This window comes from Dromaius novaehollandiae, chromosome 25, assembly GCF_036370855.1.
Source record: "Dromaius novaehollandiae isolate bDroNov1 chromosome 25, bDroNov1.hap1, whole genome shotgun sequence".
NCBI lineage: Eukaryota > Metazoa > Chordata > Aves > Casuariiformes > Dromaiidae > Dromaius > Dromaius novaehollandiae.
The window spans coordinates 2,010,986-2,031,615 of NC_088122.1; the positions used below are offsets into that span (position 1 = coordinate 2,010,986).

At 42.6% G+C, this 20,630-nt stretch overlaps 1 protein-coding gene across 3 annotated transcripts in view; it reads right to left on the reverse strand.

Moving 5' to 3' along the window:
- The window catches only part of CRTC1 (CREB regulated transcription coactivator 1), a 55,345-nt gene extending 35,065 nt beyond the window's left edge, over positions 1-20,280 (reverse strand). For all 3 annotated transcript variants that reach the window (XM_064497296.1, XM_064497297.1, XM_064497295.1), the window contains exons 1-2: positions 20,055-20,280; positions 74-190 (exon numbers count right to left, since the gene is read on the reverse strand). In XM_064497296.1, the coding sequence (XP_064353366.1) occupies positions 74-190; positions 20,055-20,180 (243 nt within the window). In that variant the 5' untranslated portion in view covers positions 20,181-20,280. The remainder of the gene's footprint in view (positions 1-73; positions 191-20,054) is intronic.
- Between the last annotated feature and the right edge of the window lie 350 nt (positions 20,281-20,630).

Sequence of the window (20,630 nt, forward strand, 5' to 3'; positions counted from 1 at the left end):
AAAAACAACATGCAGACACAGCATTAATCAAGAAAAGGAAAGAAAGAAAAAAAAAGTCTATAATCAAACTCACCTGGAAAGGCAGATCCATGGCACTGTTTCCAATCTGATTCACATTTGGCAGTGACCCTCCATAGTACTGGCCACGACTCTGTCCCAGTTGCAAATATTGGGTTTTCTGCAGCTGTAACTAAAAGAAAAGAAGGGGGAAATTGTAAGAGCAACTCTTCCCACCCCCGACTGTTTTAACCAGCTCAATTCTACACAATGTCACTTATCGCTGAGAATGGATGCCATCTATAAACAGCACAAATTTAACTTCTGTGAGTGGATGTCAATCTTCTCTACAAAACATGCTTGGCAAGCTGCCACACTTAGTCTTGTGTGATAGTGTAGAGCGATGAAAAAAAAAATCAACTTTAGAGTCGGTAATCATATTCAACCTTAAACAAGTAACTATGTGAAGTCAGTCTGATGATGACTGTTAGTATCAAAATTAGCTAGCTGTTTGTGTGTCTGATTTTTTTATATATATACACACACACACATATATATAAGTCATCTTAATTTACAGAATATTGTTTAACCGAACTTCCACATTTTTTGGCAATCTAGACTACAGAGATGTTGTATCAAGCTGTAGCCTTCCACCATTAGGCAGGTGCTCTTGTTTCTTGCACCAGAAAAAGCCCTTTAGAAAGGACAGATACAGGTTTTAAAAAAAAAAAAAAAGAAGAAGAAGAGTTCCTTACTGCAACAGGCGTACATGAGAACAAATGTGACAAGGGGCAAAGTTTTGATAAACACTGGATATCTGACTCTCCAGTCCCGAATGACACCTGGCTACTAAAATATTTTGTCATGCCTTCCTGTAGTTGTATAGATTTTTGGTGTACAAAAAAGCATGCAAGAGAGAAAGTTAATTCTTTTCCACTTGAATTTCAACTTACTTTCATTGCCAACTCTCTCAGAAGACTGTGGTGTCTCAGCAGCTCACTAGTAAGAGCGAGGATGTTTGAAGTTTAAAGGTAGTGACATTACTTTTTTTTTTTTTTTAATGTAGTAGTATCAATATTTAAAATTATTTCTGGTTAAATTCTGTAACGCTCCCCCTCAACACACCCAGATTTAATGCTACGTTGGTACCAAAGCCCTGTTTTACACTGATAAAGCAGAGCCTGGAATCATTTGAATACAACAGTCTTGCTCAGGGAGCTGCATCTTCCAAGGACTCAAGGAACTACAATTAAACTAGCGAAGAAACACGCTTACATAAGTTCCCTCTCCGCCCACTCTGGAGGAGTAGTTATTTTATAATGTATGTTGTTCCTCACTAGATGTCAACTGGCTGTTTTTGCACTCTGAAATGCAAGAACATTCCTAGATTGGTAGCAAAGAATTGTTTAAAGACTAAATGTTCAGATCTTGGACTAGGTGCAGGTTGGTTGCTAAGGTACTGTAGTGTGTACATCAACAAATCTGTTGTAGTTTCATTCAAACAGATCTTAAAGCCTTTGCTTCCGAATGCCAGAATTGTGAAGAACAAAGTTTGGAAAAATAATAGAAAATGTGGCATCCACAAAAGTGGATGTTTATGTGGTTTGCTTTCTTCGCACTTTCTCAAAGCAAAGGAAACGGCAGGATGGAAACACGCTGCCCTACCCTTTCGGCTTTACCACAAAAGCTGAGGTTGAGCGAAGATGTTTATAGCAAAGCAGAGAAACAGTTGCCACTTTCAACGTGGAAAAATGTTATCTAAGCAGAGACCATCAATAAACTAGTAATATCACAACCACGGATGCTAAGCAGAGTTGACAGTGAAGATATTCACCACATCACACATCGATAACACCAAGACTGAGAGAGAAAAAGGGACCAGTCTGCTTGTATTATGCCTCACACTTTTAGTGTATATATTAGAATATTCCTAAATAGAGTAAGGAAAAAAAGAGCTCTCCCCAAGAAAGAGGTGCATGCATTCTTATAACTTTGAAATTATCACTAGGAAAACAACTCAAATATCCTTTAATGACAGAACTTCTCCTAGAAGCCACTGCTTTCCAAATACACAGTTAACCAAAATCTACTGCTTTATCTGAGGGACTGAATGAATCCCAAAGTCATCAGACAGTTCTTAGAGATCAAACTTCTCCATGGAACAGCCACTCTCAAAAGCCTCAACGACGACGCATGCAGAATATCAATTAAAGTGGTTGATGGTTTTTCTTTAATAAAAAGACATATAAATCCCCTCAGATCAAAGACGTGTAAAATACTCATAGTGTGCAATATCAAGAGGTTCAAAAAGACCCCATCTAAAAAGCAAGAGAGGCGCCTATCCCCCCCCCTTTTTTTGCAGTCTTTTGACATGCAATTACAACACAGCGAAGCAATACATGAGTTTAGAGAAACACTCTGCACTGGTATCACTTCATGAGTCACACCCCCTCTAAATCATTGCCGCAGAGCACTAAAAGCACAATATCAGAACTAGCTGTGCTTTTTGTCTGGCCTGTACATATGTTTTTGTTGTTAATGGAAAAAAAAGGAAAAGGCTTGCTTGGGATTCGTGCCAAGCACTGGAGTAACCGTTCCAACAGGTGTTGGTAACCTTTAAAGAACTGGGGGGCAGGGGGAAGTGTTCACTTTATGTTTTTTATTAATGATTTGGTTTTCCCCAGTAAATACCACGAAGTATAATGTAATGTTGAGGTCATGACCACCTGCCCTTCCACTGCAGCGAAATGTGGAAACGAGGAAACACAAGAGACCGAGAAGTAAAGCAGCTCTCCAAACGAGCTCGTTAAATGCCTTTGGTACATCATTGATTTTACTAGCGCTACCGTCACTAAACACTTTTGGAACGCCGTGCCAAAAATAAAAAAATTGATTGCTTGTTATTGCTCTTATATATCATCCCATCAGCACGTATATCTGCATTCATTCTTCTCCTCGGCCTCCCGCCTCTCGACAGCAAGGGCCCCCGGCACCGCGGCTCACGGGAGCCGCCGGCAAGAGCCCCCCCGAAGCCCACTGCAGCGGCCACCTCCGCGGGCCGAGCTCGCCTCTCCAGCTCCTCACCCGGTAAGGAAGCATTTCCCAAGACTGAAACGTTAGCCCGTCCCGTCATTCCAGCAGGGGAATCGGCTCGAGCCTTTGAAAAGACAGAATCAGCAAAAAACCTGCAAATTTCACAGTTACGCTTCAGGATAGCTCAGGAGTTTAGCGCCTTAATGAGGGGGCTTCTTCCCCCGCGGAAGCAGCGTCGAAGATGCAAACAGACCTTGGCTGCAAGCAGAATGAACACTTCCTCCTTTTCCCCCAAAATATCTCATGACGTGAATTCAATAAACCAAATAAGCTGATCACCTTCACTCAAAAAAGCTACTTTCGCTTTTCTTTGGAATAGTTTTGGGGGTTAAGTTTGAAGAGGGAATTGCTGGGTTTTATCTTAAACAAACAAAATTTTTCTTAATAGAAAAATTCAGACTATTCTCACATTCTTCACAATTCACACGGCAACTCTAGCTTTAGGCTCAATTCGCGGCAGTTTGCTTCCTATATGAATTTAGATAGTGAAGTAAGATGATGGATTACTTAGTGTTCACCAGATTCATTAAGTTCTTGAACTACAAGAACGTGTAGTTCAAGAACTTAATGAACCTACATTACAGCTTTTCCGTTTTTTATTATGTGTCCAAGATAACGGCTGCTTGACAGTTGAAAACATTGCTAAATATTCCAGTTCTTTCCTGAGAAAGCTTCTGGTAAGGAAAAAGCTTTTGCTTGTTAAACCATTTCTTTCTTCTTGGCAGTCCTGTTGAGGAGGAATGTTTCTCAAACAATCCTAACTGATCCATGATTTCCCTTCCTCCAGCACTTCTCTCCTGCTACTTACAAGAAATGCAGATTTTAACTTAAAAAAAAAATCAATTTAGAACTATTTAATCATTAAAACCAAGTACTCTTGCATAAGCAGTTTGTTGTTGTTGCTGGGTTTTTTTAGCACAACTGTAATGAAAGGCACAGTACTGGTTTGCCAGATCTGAAGTTATATTAAAACCAATAAATAATTCCAGCAAAGGTACAGGAGCAATAATCTGTGAGGCTGCAGCATTATCTTTACAGAGAAAAAGAATCATTACTTATCCGTGCAGTAATTAGGAATTTGCAAGCAACTACATTCTTAACTAACACTGGAGCGAAATTATGTGATCCTGCTCAGGACGTACACAACTTCAGTAAGAAATCAAAAATGTTAGATTTAACCCAATTACTGACTTGCTCTAATCACTAACAATGCCATATTCTTCCATATATTTGTTTTTAATCTGAACCCATTTATATGAACTACCTCAATGTTTCCATTTAAATTGGGTTAAAGTTTCTGGCTGTACAGCTGTGTTTGTAGGGAAAGATTCAAGTTATATAATAAAAAAAGGAGAGAGAAACATATTCCTAAAAGCATATCCAGTTTTCCTGCACACTTTCTAGAGTGTCCAAAACATGCACATGCGAATCAAAGGAAGCATTTATTAAAACTCAACACTTGAACTTCTCTAAATTCTTCCAAAAAAAGTCTAGACAAATTATAAATTTGTGGACAGAACTCAATTGTAATCAAATGGCAAATTTTACACAGAAATTAAGTGAATCAAAATCCATTATAACTGTTTCTTCAAAAATGCCCTCTATATGTATAAAGATTTGATTCCCATGAGCATAATAAAAGGGTGGAGTATCCTTTTGATAAAAAACTGAGCTATCTGATGAATACAGGAAGCAAGATTTCATGATAACTGCTCTTTTGCTGGTTTGCAGTTTCCATACCAAGCTTTCTTATAAATTCGAGTTTTTCCACTTTAGAAAGCTTTCTCTTTAGCCTGTTGAGGCTAGTATGCAGCAAACTGAGGGCAGATTAAAATTAGAAATGTAACATTAAAGCTTTAAATTGGAAGTTAATTTCTGTTTAAAGGATTAACTGCAAGTTTAAGGACTGAATTACGGGTAAATCCTGTTGTTTAAATCAGTTCAAAGTTTCCCAGTTGGATACGCTGAAAGTTTTCAGGAATGCTTTCTCCCGAAGCAACCGGAGAGAGACAGGAACTGCCACAGAAGATAACTTACAGTTGCTTGGGAGTTTTTAAATTGGCTGGGATTGATCTGGCATCCCCATTAATATGTCACTGCTGTGTTCTGATCACTCATTTTTGTTAGTCATCTCAGCAGAACAGCCAAAAACAGAGAGCAGAGACCAAGCACCCGCTTATCTGCAGAGCTGGACTTTTCAAGAGGGAGAAGTTTTCCAGGTCCAGTCGCGTGCTCCGCCGCCTCTGTGAGCGAGCAGAAGGCAGGGAGACTCCAAAACTACTAATCTGGCTTCTTTCTCCAGCATGAAATTAAACACTAAATTAAACAAACCCACAAGGCAAGTCAGTTCCTCAAAATCCCAATGGAAGGAGTTTCTTCAAAGGGAGATTTCTTCCCATTCACAATCCTCATGTTGATAAGAAAAGCATATACAGTCTTAAAAAGAAAGATAAGTTAACATCAATTTAATGATTCACAGTTATTGCGTTTAGACTCAGTGGCAATATAGCCAGTAGCTAAAAATCACCTAATTAGCCATCTAACTATTACATTTAACTTCTTTACTTTTGCGCCTATGCTACTGAAAACTACCCAACAATTAACTAACCGCTCTGACCAACAAAAGTTTGGTTTCTCCTTCCCCCCAAAAAGACCCTTTTAAAATATTTTAACCCTGATAAAATTCTGAAATTCATATAACAACTTTTAAAACTCTGCACTTGCTTTCCAATTAATTTCTAAAAGTAACATATATCCAAATAACTGCTCATTTACTAAAACAGCCCACCATGAAAGTTTTCCAGAATGCATTTAATTAAATGAAGCTGGATTCACAAATCAGAGAGCACCCTGGTAAGCCAAAAAAAGGAAGAAAATTTAAATCTGTCAGCCACAGCTTCATAAATTACAGCAGACATTCAGCTGTCAGTCCATCTCTATATCAACACACCCAGATGGAATCTCATTAAAGCCAAGAGCTTAAAATTAATATCAATAATGGGAAGAAATAGAAAGTTATTAGCAGCAAGAAGTTTTGAAAGCAACTGCAGATGTAGTTTTATAATACAGCTAAGGAGAACATGCCGTGGAGAACACGGTCCCTGTGCTCCGACTGCCCTGCCTGCCCCGAGAAGCTGTATAACCTTGCTCCTCTCCTTGCATCTGGATTCATCTGGTCGAAGAAGCTGAACTAGCACAAGAGCTTTGTGACATTTGCTCACCCCACAACCAGAGCAGCTTTTCCTAGCAGACGAGAAACAGGAGCACACAGCTAGAGCCAAGAAAAGGACCGCTTCTTCAGCATTTAGCTGCTACACTGGCTCAGCTGTACTGTATAATTCCACATTATACTTCAGGATTGCCTACTGAAGAAAGCCGATGTCTGAAGAAACCTCATCTTCGCTCCTGCGGAAGCTAGAAGGTCCGAGAAGAATGAGTCAAAAGAACAAGGAGAGAAGAGGGCTTCACGGTCACGGCAGCCAGGCGTTTCTATCTTCCTTCTGCCACCAAAGCTCCTCCATGCTCTGTGTGAGTGTACAAAGCACTTCCAAAAACACAAGACTCATTGTTGTCTAGTTTTTCCCCCTGCAGTATCAAGTGTATCAAACTGGACATTCAAAAATCATTTTTTTTTATTTTAAAGCCTGCATCTTAACCATTCTTCTATAAAATGGGAATCATCACACCAGAATAGTACAAAGTTGTTCTTGAGCTATTCAGATTCTTCAATAAAGTAAGCAACAGAGACCTTCCTTGTGGCTTCGTTATCCTGTCACCAGACCAAAGTTTGCCTGGTGCACTCTAAGGCCTGGAGCCATACACTGAACAACGTGGACAAAGCAAGATACGTGATTATCTATTTGGTGCTGAAAGACGCAGGGGTCCCAGCCTCACGAGCGGAGGGGGGAATACATGACAGATTAATTAAAAGACTAGCAAACTGTTCATGCACAAGGGGATGGATTAAGATCGGAAAGACTTTTGGAAAGCTTGACTTTTTAATCTACATAATGCTCTTATAGTTTGAGTGCAACTGATAAGTTAACGCTGCCCATTTTTACAGTGCTATCACGTTTTTGAAAATTTACTGCAAATAATTAAAAGATTTTCATATTTAGATGTTGCAGAACAAAATCCACCTACACATTATTTAATAGTTGAATAGGTGGCTAAGGAAAAGACAGACATCTATGTGCGATTTTAACCCTTTAGTTTCATTTTCCAAGTAATTAAAAATTAGATGATGAATTTTAGTAACATCAATACTTTCCCTTTCACCAGAGCTTACACCCACAGAAGTGGGTATATTGGAGGAGTTTCTCTTCAGTCCAAAATATGTCCTGATGGACATGAAAAATGAACCATATGATGTAAAAATATTCTGTTTAGATTGCATTTCAGAGCATCTAATGCTATGTTGCCTAATGTCAAGAAAAAAGTGCAGCATTAGGAAAAGAGACTTCATGTTCTTTGACATAAGACACTGATTCTCTAGAAAATGGCTTAACCACTGAGCTAGACAAAAAAAAAATTATAAATACATGGAAGTATACAGTTTGCTATCAGCCCCTTAAAGCTAATCCATGATGCAGATATAGAAAGGGAACTCTGAAAAATATTGTTTTCTAAAAAAAAAAAAGAAAAAAGAAAAATCAGAACACCTTTAAATATTCCCACTGCAGAGCCAGTGACACTGTTCGAGTATTTCTGAATAATCAGCCATTCCTGACAACAACGAAAAGCGAGTGCACACACGCGTGCGCACAGTAACACTAGCATAGAAAAAGTGCAACTAGCTCCCTCACAGCTCCTCCGGCTAACGGAGACAGACTGCACAGATCAATTTACCAAAGAAAAAGAAAAGCAAATCCCTTGCATTTCTCACTCATTTGTGCTGTCACAATCAGGAAGAAAGTCCATCAAGCCAGGTTTTTAAAGTAACTTATTTCCTGCAGTTTAAAGTACTGATCCAACAGCAGCGCTGGCTCCAACTGCACAGCTGCTCCTCCAGGAAGCCTGGTAAAGGAAATGAAGCCTGAAGTTTAGAGGAAAGGTATAATCTGCAGTGATAGCAGCTGCTCTGTCTGGGTCACTTGGGATTTAAAATATTCCATCACCAGCTTTATAGCAAAATGTTTTGCAATGGTTTTTCTTGAGTTTTAGTATGTTTTCATTTTCATAAAAGCAAAGACTTTAACACCAGCTAGCAGCACGCAAGTGCGGACAAGTAGAGTGAAAGTTTCCCTTGTTGCCTCTGCCAATCATACTTGGCCTTATAATGCTATTAGTATCCTAGTGCAATAGATATTACAGAGAAAAATACTACCAAGCCAAAACAGGAAGCCAAATGTCTACTACAAACTAAGTGAAAATTACCACGAAAAAATCCAGACATACAGTATGAACTGGATTTGAACCCCTGCTTTTAGAACTGCTGCATCACTGTTTACTCTTCCATCACCCTAACTGCCATTTAAGCCACTTTCAAGTATCTGTTCCATTAACACATAGACATGTCAGGACGCACAGAAAAAACCTACCATTCAGCCCATGCATATCCAGTAAGAATACAAATTAAAAGGAAAAAAAACCGACTTGTTATTTTGGGGAAAGAAACCTGCTGGAATTTAGCAGACACAAAACAGCAACGACTTTGTTTTTGCCACGCTGAAACGCTTCCCAGCGAACCCTTCGCTGGCAATAGCCAGACGGAGCCAGAGCTCCCAAACGCTAGCCCAGCACCGCACCCTATTACCAGCGGATGCTACCAAACACACCACTGCCCAAGAATCAATACTTTCCCAATGCATTAAAACACTCCAGTTCTCTCAAAAACTTTAGAAACTAACGACAAAACGCAAGGTCATGTATCCGGGGACCAGCACCAGGCTACAGCCTGCGAGCTGCCCGGCTCGGATGAACGGCGTACGAGGGTCTGCAGGCGCAGCAAGGGGGAACTGAATCCTCCCCGTTTCGGCAGCCGAGATCCCTCACATCAGTTCACTCCTCCTCATGGAGCCAAAACTCTTGCTCTCCCCAGAGGCCATGGAAAAAACAGACTGGAGAGGAGAAGGCGGCCTTTTTACCATTAGAATAACAAAATCCTCTAGATGGAGGAAGAGGGACAACAAACTACCTAGACGTAAGATTTTATAAACCTGATTAAGCTTAAAGATTACCTGCCGCAGTACATACGCCCAGACTTTATGAACAGGGAACCATTTACTGTCTTACGTTTTCTAGGAGCAGTCACTAAACAAACACACTACAATTTCAGCCGCTTACCACCAACCATGACGACTCAAAGGGTGTGTGTCTCCTCCAGCTCCTACCTGAGTCCCCTGCAGCCCAACAAAAACCTCTACAAGATTGAGGCAGTGCTGAATGAGTCCGCTTTGAAAAGTGGAAATGAGATGATGGAACAAGTTCTTATTTCTAATATCTATGATAACGCTAGCCATCCGAGGCAAGTATTCACTTCCATTTGTCTGGGGGACTATTTAAAACCATTTAGTTTTTGCAGCCACTAAGTTCATAAAACAAAGAACTGCAAAGGGAAGGAGTGGCTTTCTCTGCTTCAAGAGGCCTGTGCATTAGTTACGCTGTCCTAAGATTTTTCTCTTCGAAAAGCCATCCTGGTCACTTGGCCGATTCGTGTTGCGAAGAGCACAGAACAGGAGAAAAAGCAAATCTGCAAATTCGTCAGACATAGCCCTAGCCCAGACAGCTGAACTGAGCTTAGTGGCAAAAGGTCACAACTACAAACTAACTTAAAATAAACTTCTCACAACTGCTAACTGTAATATTGCTTTGCTATAATCATTATAGTCCAGTAAATAAATTTCATTCATAAAAGCTGAGATACGCATTGATCAGCAACGCTTAAACAGGAATCATTTGGGTCGCTGCCAACTAGCCATCACCGCGCTCTTCACATTCCAAGAGAGCCGCTCATTTCTCACGAGTTCACGATGTTTTCTTCACCTTCCTGTTGGAGAGATTATTTAAGACCCAAATCACTTAACTGGATTGTTTTGTCCTGTTATGAGTCATCTACAAATTCCATAGCACCATTCGATTCTCCTTCATGTGCTGAAACCGAATTCCCAGATTGTCGCAGCTACAGAATTGTGAGTGCGAAACAGGGTTATCGAAATCATGGTGTCTTCTGGAATTCATACACAAGTCAAAAGAGCTCACTTCCTAACATACAATCATTATTTTTATATCACCATGAGTTTGCTTTGCTCTCCAGACAAAAATCCTTTTTCTTTTGAATCCAAGCTGGATGAACCAGAGTGTTTAACATTTGTACAGAAAAAGTGAGAGAAGGATGGTAGTGTTTAAACATAGGAAAAAAATTGCAAGTCCTGTTTGGTATCAGTTGGACTTAGAACTATGGCACTTCTTTACACTTCAGGCATATTTAACTTTCTCCAGAAAATCAACTAACATGAACTATTTGATGCATTGGGTTATGAGGGCCAAGAATCAGCAAGATCCTACCTTGCAGAATTTGTAGATAAAATAAAAATATAAAATACAATTTAATACACAAACTCTTATTCTGTGTTTAAAAACACTCTGCTATTTCTGGTGAACAAAAGTTTACAGTTTAAATTTTAACAGTCACAACTGAGTAGCAAGTAAAAACAGGATACAGCACAACTAGAGACTTAAAATAGTGACTATTCTTCGGAGTTCTGCTCTATCACTGGGCGTAGAGCCAAGCTAAGCTACAATATGAACCAAACCTGATTTGCACTGTTTTCTAAAACAAACCAGATCCCGTGTCAGTTCTGCAAGTGCCACCCTTCTTTTCTGAAAGGGTTTCAAAATAAACTGAAGCATGTACGTTACTGATAATTAAATATCACACTCCACAGAGATCTCATACTTCAGGTTCATTGATTATTTGATACTACAACGAATTTTTTGCTTTCCTGATATATTTAAATCTAGCACTACACTTTCAAAACCTTAAGTATTTTATTGATTATTATTAGCTAACAATGTACTTTTAAAGAAAATACTCATTCTGGGTAGGCCGACATGTCAGTTTGCTGGTTGATGGACAACATTTCAGAGAACGATACAGAATGAAGTGTCCAGCCAAAAAAACGCTCCTAGATCGTGCCCATTTCTCCTATTGAAGTGCTTCAGAAAAGATGAAATAAAAGCAGAGATGCCCTCATTAAGCAGGATAAAAATAGCTTTTATGTTCCATTTTTTATTTTTAGCCAAAGAATGAAAATTCAGTTATGTAACCCTACAAGTTTCATAAATTAAGACAAACGGGGCACATTTACACTCTCTGAAGTTTATCAGTGACCAGGAACACCTACCCATACATTCAGAGGTAGCCACAAGCACACCTAGTAAAATCAAAACCTACTGTTACGGAGTAAATGTGATTTAGCTGCTGCAGAGTATCACGTTGGATCGCACACAGAGAAAGCCATTTAGTGGTGACCTTCAGTCGGTGATACAACGATAACACTTCAATCCCCCCAAACACCATGGCCTTTGCAGCACATTCTTCCCTTCCGTGATTCCTCAAATTGCTCCTACTGTTGCTCAACCTTAAGTCTTCATATTACAGCTCAAGAAGCTGTTTATAGCTCTGGGATGAGGCATCAGACAATACTGTAGGTATTAAAAAAATCTCTGTCATTAGAGTCAGAATTCTTAGAATGCAAAAAGCTCATACGATATAATCATTTCACTGCACAAGTGAAGAAATCTAATTATAATGAGAAGGTCAATAAGATATTTGAATCTGAGTAGGCTGGTGAAAACTTGGGCAATACTGAAGATATTTTTACTCTTCCCTCACTAGTGGAGGAATGCTACAGAGGCAAGGCAGGGCGGGAGGGGGAGAGGAGGAGGTTTGCATTACACTAGATTATAATCTCCTGGAGTTGTGATGAGAAGATTTCAACAAGGACAATCACTGTCCATTGAATATATGAACAGTAAAAACAAAAACCTGATAACACCACTCCAGTAATTAATGGCTGTTCCACTCCAGTAATTAATACCATGAATACAGTCTACAAAAGACTTTGCAAGGAAGGAAAGACAAGGTGAAAAGTCAATATATTAAGCAAGCATAGTCTTCCCTTGTGGCACTGAGGGTTCCCCCCCCCCCCCATCCAGCTTACAGCAGATGCAGAACCACCAGCTGAAGGACCCCAGATCTAGAAAGGAAGACTCTTCTGTAGAGCCTAACACTACTGCAAGAGGCTGCTTCTAACACAACGTGACTAAAGAAATATCAACGTAGAGTAAGTTGTGTCACAAATAACCAATCCACTTTCTGAGCTGTGAAACATAATCATCTGCCTGAAAATACTTATCTTTTGGAAAAACAACTCTAATTCCCTTCGCTTTGAATCCTTGAGTGTTCAAGGAAAACAACTCTACCACTAATAGTAACTTACTTGTACACTGGGTATCCAAATTAAAGGAAAAAATTCATCTAATATCACTGCAGTTTGCCATTAATATATCTTGTTACTATGTACTGATAAGTAATGACACTAAAAAGATAAGTCCAGCAGGGAGATCACAGAGGGTATTTTCCTAGTCATCACGAAAGGAACAGAACTAAAAGGCAAGAAAGAAAAATACAAATTTTGAGAAAATTTGCCTATAAAATACAGACATCTATACAAGGATCGTCAAGTGCTGTAAAAATGTATTCATGTGCAGGTGAGGAAGGTCACATTGCAAATAACCCCGTCCAAAAAACTGGAAAATATCTTCACAATTCACACACACACAGACCAATAACATGCCAAACTTACTAAAGACACATTTCCCCAGTAACAAAGCAAGTAAAAAATACAGGTGAGGACAGCTTAAAATCGAAATGCATCATTTTATTGTCCTCTACTTCATTATTTAAGACCATGTTTGTGAGTGGGTGGTGGTGTTTTTTTATTGCAAAGGATTGCTCTGGTACATGCAAAAGAATTTTCAGTTCCTAGGAAGTAATTTACAAAACAAGATTATCAACATGCAGCTACAACTTTATAATTTATAAAGTAACAATGAGATCATACAAAAATATCTTTGGTTGACAAATACGCTCTTTTGCAATGCTCATTTGGCTCAATAAGTGTCACTGGAGATCCTGACAAAAATCATCTTCCTGGGTATCATTTACACAGTACTAACTATGCTATGCAAACCATTTAAAACAAATCAAAACAACATTTTAAATATTAACTCCCACGCACTATCAGATGCACAGATCTCAGCTAATGAGTTAACAGATACTTACAGTGTGGCTACCACCTCGAGTTTACACCAAAAGCCTTTGGGACAGCATTTGTTTATTGAAATGCAAGCAGTTTAGTCCAAAAGAAAACAAGGGAAGCTGCGCTCAGGTCACAACTGCTTGCTGTCACAAGGCGAACACTGCTGCAAGCTTATGTTCACAAAAAAATCCACCAGATTTTGACAGTTTGTTTCTTTTCACCCACTTACTCCAATCCTGTCAGCTCCATACGTTCCTGACTGCAGAGCAACAGCTACCCCAGCACATTTACAGAAGCGCAGGCGTAAAATTCCAGCCATCACAACCACAAATGTTATTTGAAATACAAAAAGCCTCTTTTCTTTATTTTTTAAGAGACAGTATCACATCTGCTGAAAAGTGCACTGAAGTATACTTGCGCTTCAGATTGTACATTAGGCACAGAAATATCGATGGCAGCATGGAACATGCCATTATACGCTGATCGATACTGCCAGGAGAGTGACCAAACTGCTACAGTTCAGCACAGGAAAACATTCCTCTGCAATTAGAGATAAATAATAGTAAGCTAAGACAAATATTTAGCCCTTATGACATTTTGTTTAAATTTCCATTGATCACTTCTGAGAAAATGGTCTACTTTTGGCTGAATTAATATTGTATTAATACTACAGGGGAAGTATCTAGAAGTACTCGATAATTTCTTGCAGTACAACTTTCATGTTTAGCAGAGCAGGAAACTGCTCAGGCTGAAGCTCACCTCAAAGCAAAGCCCCAGCCCCATCCGTCCCGTTTCCACGCGGGACAACCCGCCGCAGAGCCCTGCCCTGACACCAGGGCCGGGACGGTGCAGGGTTGGGTGGCTGCTGCCCGCGCCCAACGCCAAGCTTGCGCTAGCTAAAACGGACGGCACGTAAGCGCCAAGAAAACGTCTGGTGCACGTTTCCTTTTTGCCTTGTGAACAAAACAAAATGCAGCGTGCAAGACTAAAAAGAAAAATTAAGAAGTCTTGTGATTGAGAAATAACTACATTTGAAAATGGTTTTCAACACTGTCTTCTCACACAGTCATATTATGGACTTTTCGGGGAGGGGCTGTTTGGTTTTGGGGGGTTGGCTTTTGGTTTTTTGCACCTAGGCCACACAAGTACTACAATCAGTTTTCAACGCAACATATTCCTGAAAAATCCTCTAAGGAACCGTTCCTGTCATATGGTTTTGTAGTCTACTCCCACAGTCCTTTGTTTATGCAGATAGCTCTTATTTATGCATGCCAGTCTACCGATGCCAATACATAATTCACATCAACACAGGGTAAACTCCTGCTCACTGAATTTTCTGTCATGTTTGTAACTTCTATAGCAGGTTTGTAACTCGTATATTTCTCAATCAAAGTCATCAAAAAACATAATTTAATTTGCAAATACAAGGATGAAAAGAATCAGCTCCCAAACCTAAAACTTTTCAGGATATTAACTATAAGCAAAGCTAATTTCCGCAAATGTAGCTTTGCGGCTCAGTAATTCACTTCAAAAACCCCTCTCCAGCAGCTGGAAGAGCTGACTGCATGTAACCGAGAACCTATTCTCTTACAAAACGTGCAACGTTTACACATACACTGCTACAAATATTCTCCACCACTGAACCTACAGAAAACTTTGAAATGCAGCACACTGAATCAAGTTCCACCTTATTCTTATGAATCACAAATAATATGTTGAGATATATCAAAGCTGTACAATTTAGTTTCTTGTGCCCAAGGATCATAAATTTGTTAGATCACAGAAGAAGTTGGCCACTGCACACAAAGTCCTTCTCTCACAGCAAAAGCAAGCAGCGGTAATGCATGGCTACGATGGAATAATGAAAAAAGTCATTGTCGCCTCAAAATTAAAAAGAAAAAAAAAAGAAGAAATATTACACTGCTAAATAAAGCATGCACATTCTCCAGCATGGCATATCAGAAGTGGACTGGTGCTGTTTACCTTGGACAGCTCAGGCAGGTTAAGGAAAGCAGAGGGCTGCACAAGAACAGAGCTTCTTTGTGCCCTTGTGGGTAGTTCATCTTTACATTTCACTGTCTGATTTACAATAATTCTTTCAAAGAATTAATGACACAGCACCATTATTCCAGTACATTCAGTTCAATTACTTGCCTTAAGTCCATGTGGATCAAAAGAACAAATATGCCCGCAGCCAGCGGCACAGACGCTGCGATGTGGATAACATCTTTGCCTGCATGGAAGCCAACCAACTCCAGAAGGGCGGCAGAGGAGGACAGAGTCAATCCACAAAGAGCCAACTACAGGGTCAAGGCTTGGTTCTGCGTCCTGCTTCACCAGGTTATTTAGAGGAAGATTACGGGTGAAACCTAAGCGACCTATTCTTAGCCTGAAAATGTGCAAATACAGGGTCCAAACCCTGTATTCAGGAAAGAAACAAAACAAAAAACCACTGTATAGAGCTAAAGTCAAAATTAGTATTTCCATTTTGGAGAAACTCACAATACTACTGACTTGAACAAAACTACTTCCAGTTGAAAGCATTAACCTCCATGCTTGCAGAGCCTAGTCCCAATTTTGATGCATTTCTTTAATATCTTTCAGGCATACAAAAATACGATTACCTACTCAGGAATTTTTTTAAATCAAATTATTTAATAAAATTCTGAATACATTAGGAATTATTGCGACACTGTATCATTAGTATTCATCATTTTTAAAAGTACAGATTAGCATTCCTGATTTAACTAAGCTTTTAAATACTGTTTTGCATAGTATCTACATCTAACTATATGATCTGTGAATGTACAAAGAGACATTCTGATGTTTTCTGCAGCAGGTCGGAACAAATAAAGAAGCGGAGCAATTGTTTCACACATAAGTACCAGTTCTGATACACACAGATGTGCGCCTCTGCGTGCGTACACGTATAAATACCTGTATATAATACACACATGAGTACAAACTATGAATTTTTTTACTTGATTTTCATTTAATTTCACTTCAGTCAAACGGCTATATATGGATAGCTATGCTTTTACAGTATATTCCATTTAATCTTGAAAAAATTAAACTAAAACTGGATCTTCATATTAAAAACACTCAGGTTTAAAATATGAACGCTGATTTTTTACTTAACACAGATTTCAATAAACTGAAAAAGCAACACAGGCGTACACAACTTTTGACAACACCTAAAAAATGCAGGCAAACACTGTCAGGTAGCATCACGTGGATTGGCATGGCATTGAATTATGTACTTTGGAACACAGATAACAAATTTTGTGTCACGGAGGAATATACCTTATTATCAGAGGTCCTCTTACAAGAAGTGCAGTTATGAGTAGCAAGGCTCACTGAAACACCTTCCACAAGTTGCCTGCGTGGGGGCTTTGGGTACATGAAAAGGCTACACAAGTAGTGCTGGAATTTTGCAGAATATTTCCAAACATTACCATTAACCTGACTTGTTTCCTTCCCCCTCTACACTCCAGTATCACCAAGAGCAGCACAGCTCTCCAGCCAGGCTGGAGGTGGGGGGTAACTGGGGCTCAGGTGTTTCAGGGTCAGGGGCTTCGGGGAAGGGGGGGAAAGGTCCTTCTCTCAGGTAACACTGCAAAGTCCATAAGAGGGAGCTCAAACACAGCTCCGGCTCAAATCCCTCAAAACCAAGTGACTTTAACAAGATACAAAAAAAAAAAAACCTGGAATCCTGAGAACATTTCCAACCGGATAAGAATCACCTTTAAAATGCAGATCACAAGTTGTGCCCAAATTTTCTTTAAAACTTTGAATTTTCCAGCATTTGGAGAGCCATATGTGGTTACTCATCACTATTTGTGTTATTCTGTATGTTACTGTTTTGTTAAATACAATTTTAAAGGGCAGCTACCGCCCGGCATAAGCAAATACATGCAAAGTAGCAAGCATCGCTGGGCCCTGCTACAGCAGAAACTGAGAGCAGGCCCTTGTAAACAACCACCCTTGAAACACAGAAACCAGCACAAGAAAATGTTCTAGAAGTACATGCCTTAAATAACAAAGGAAGGGAGCAGGCCCATAAGCACGATACAGGAGTCGATGTCACATAGAAAAAAAATCCTCCTCTTTTCACCGACTTTGTTACTACGGGACTCACAGAAATCGCTGGATTATTAACGCAAAGGTCCCGCTTGCAAGACAATTAGCCAGATGCAGTGCTTCTATCAGCCACCCACCCCCAAGACTCTTCCCAAGCTCTGTGTCTCCCAGAAAACCTAAAATGCATTCTTGAATTTGCCTGCTAAAAGAGGGGACTTTGTCACTCAGGAGAATAGGGGAACACCTTTGAAACCAAAGTGATTTAACTTTCAAGGGAAATATTCTTCTATGCGTATGGTGAGGGCAATAGAGAAAGAAGGAGTTAATATCATGCTCTGCACTGGGCAAGAAAGATGTATCATAACCCGAAAATATCAGATGGACTCAACAGTATAAATAGGTGGAAGACTACCAAGTCAGAAAGAAAGCTCAGAAACAACATGTGTATGCACAAGAAATGGTAGTACAGTAGTTCTCTGCTGCTGCTATGACCAGTAACTAACAATAAAACAGAGAAGATGGTAAACACTGCAAAAAGACAATTACTAATAATGAAAAGGCAACAGAAATTTTGGGCTGCTTCCACAAACTGAGTAACGCATTTTCAAACTGACAGCAAAGTGTTGGTTGCCAAATGAAAATGAGAACAAAGTTGCGCTTAACCCCTTTTTGCTTTTATACTGCATTTTGAACACAGATGAAATCATGGAATTTAGAAGAAAAAGTCTACAAAGGAGACATTTTATTCAGCTGTTTGGTCAGTATTTCCATCACTTCAGTACCCAGAATCCTCTGACAACTTATTCATCTTGGGTCCTTTTTATTTTCAGGAACCTGGAATTGAGAGAGTTTTATCTGCCAAACTTAGATTAGGAACACTCACATTTGGGAGAACCTGAGTTAGGATTTTGACTTATGAACCTCCGTACCTTGAAGAAGGTGAATGCTAAGCAGTAAGAGTTAATTAAAGGGCAATCTGCAATTGCAGATTTCAAGAACTCTCTGCCTCAGGAATACCCAACTCTTGAGTGGTATCCAAGGACTGATCACCAAAAGGCTAAAAAGGTGAGGTACTGAGCTACACGCTACACAAGTGAAACAGGTCCAAGAAACAAGGAGAGACCAGCAACTGCAGACGTTCACTAAGTTGTCCTCACCGTGCTCTGAACTGCAACAGCAACTACACGCAGCATCCTCTGTGAAATGCCAACAAATAGTTCAGCACGAACAAAGCTTCAACCCTACACCTCACCAAGCCGCAGCTGACAGAAGTAGCATGCCTTTGTTTTGTTTCTGACCAGCAGCAGCATGAATTCAAATCAAATATTTACCCTATTCTGACAGAGGAATAAAAGGAAACATTTTACTGCAAATTCAACTGTTCTCTTGTTCCCATTCCTGCTAGCATGCAACCACAAACAAGCTTGTAAATTTTCTTTAAACAGTTAAAAGAGAAACAAAAATGTTGACACAAGCAGGTGAAACAAGAACCATAGAGAGAAGCTCTGACATGTAGATCTAAACCAGAAAACGCATCTGATGATCGGGAAAACACACTCATTACCCCGTTAATTTCTAATGATGTGGTTCGCAGAGACATTGTAAGCCAAGAAAGATTTGGAAGCGCAGCAATCTGCGCCGGTGACAACTGGAGGAGAACAGGAACGGCATCAGCGACACCAAGTCCAGCAGCTCCCTCAGCGTCTCCGCGCACCGTGGGCGCTTTCTCCGCACCCGCGCGCCCCGAGGGGGGACGGCGTGGGTCCACCTGCAAGCAGCGTGGGGCAGGGACCTCAGCTCCGTGGGGCAGGGACCTCGGCCCCGCGCTGCACCGGCGGGGCAGGGGATGCTCTGCGCGGCGCCAGGGAAAGCGGCCCTGACGTGGGCGGGAGGGAGGCTGGGACCCCCCCCCCACCACCCCCCAAAATCTGGGTCTGCCACGGGGGAGAGGAGCCCCCCAGCACCACACGCTGCCTTGGGGCAGCAGGCCCTGACCCGGCCTTCTCCCGGGGGAGAAATGAGGGACCCCCCCGTGACCCTGCCTCGGGAAAGAGGACCCCCCCGAAACCGCGTCCTGCCCGGGGGAGCAGGGATACACCCCCTCCTCAAAAACCAGGGCCTGCCCCGGGGAGCAGAACCCCCCCATAACCGGGGCCTGCCCCGAGGGAGCAGAACCCCCCCTCAGGAACCGGGGCCTGCCTGGGAGACAGGACCCCCCCCCCCGAAACCAGGGCCTGCCCCGGGGGAGCCGGGACCCCCCAGAACCGGGCCTGCCGCGGGGCACCGGAGAGGGAAGCTGCCCCCTCCGCCCCCCCGGCCGGGCCTGCCCGGGCGGCGGCAGGCGCCGCTCTGCGGAGGATGCCGCGGCCCCGGCCGCCCCCCCGCCGCCCCCGGAGCGGAGCGGGCCGGGCCCGGCGGCGTCGGCGAGGCGGTGGGGGCGGGCGCGGAGGGCGCCAACTGCCCCCGCCAGGGGGCGCTGCCCGGCCGCCCCGCCGCCGCGCGGCGCCGCTGCCCCCGGGCCGAGGGGCGCCGCGGGGGGCGCCGCCCCTCCCCCGCCCGCCTCCGCCGGGGGCGCGCCGGGCGGCGGCGGGGGCGCGCCGGGCGGCGGCGCTCGCTCACCCGGTGGGCGCGGGTCAGGCTCAGGTCCTTCATGACCTCCTCGAAGGCCGCCGTCTCCTCCGCCTGCTTCTGGTTGTGCAGCGCGATCTTCTCGCTGAATTTCCGCGGGTTGTTCGAGGCCGCCATCTTCCCCCGTCCGCATCCCCCTCCCCGCGCCGGAGGGGGCGAGGCGCATGCGCCGGGCGGGGAGGCCGGGCGGGCGGGGGTGCCCAGGGCGCCTGCGCGCCGGGGGCGCGGGGCGGGAGGGGGTGGCGAGGAGGCGGCGGGGCGCATGCGCGAGGCCGGCGGCGGCGCGGGCGAGAGGAGGCGGCCGCAGGTGGGGGGGCGAGGGATGCGCGGGGCGCATGCGCAGGAGAGGGGCTTCCCCCGTGGACGTGCGTGGGGAGCGGCGCGCGCATGCGCCGTGCGCGCCGGCCGTCCTGAGGTGGTGCCTCAGCGCGGCGCCCCGCCGCCGGTCCCGGCTGCCCCCGCACCCCGCGGCCGCCTTCGTCCCCTCGTTTTCCTGAAACTCCCCGTATTCGTGAGCGCTCCCGCCGCGCCCGTGGCGGCTGCCCTTTCTGTAACGCAGGGAGCGAG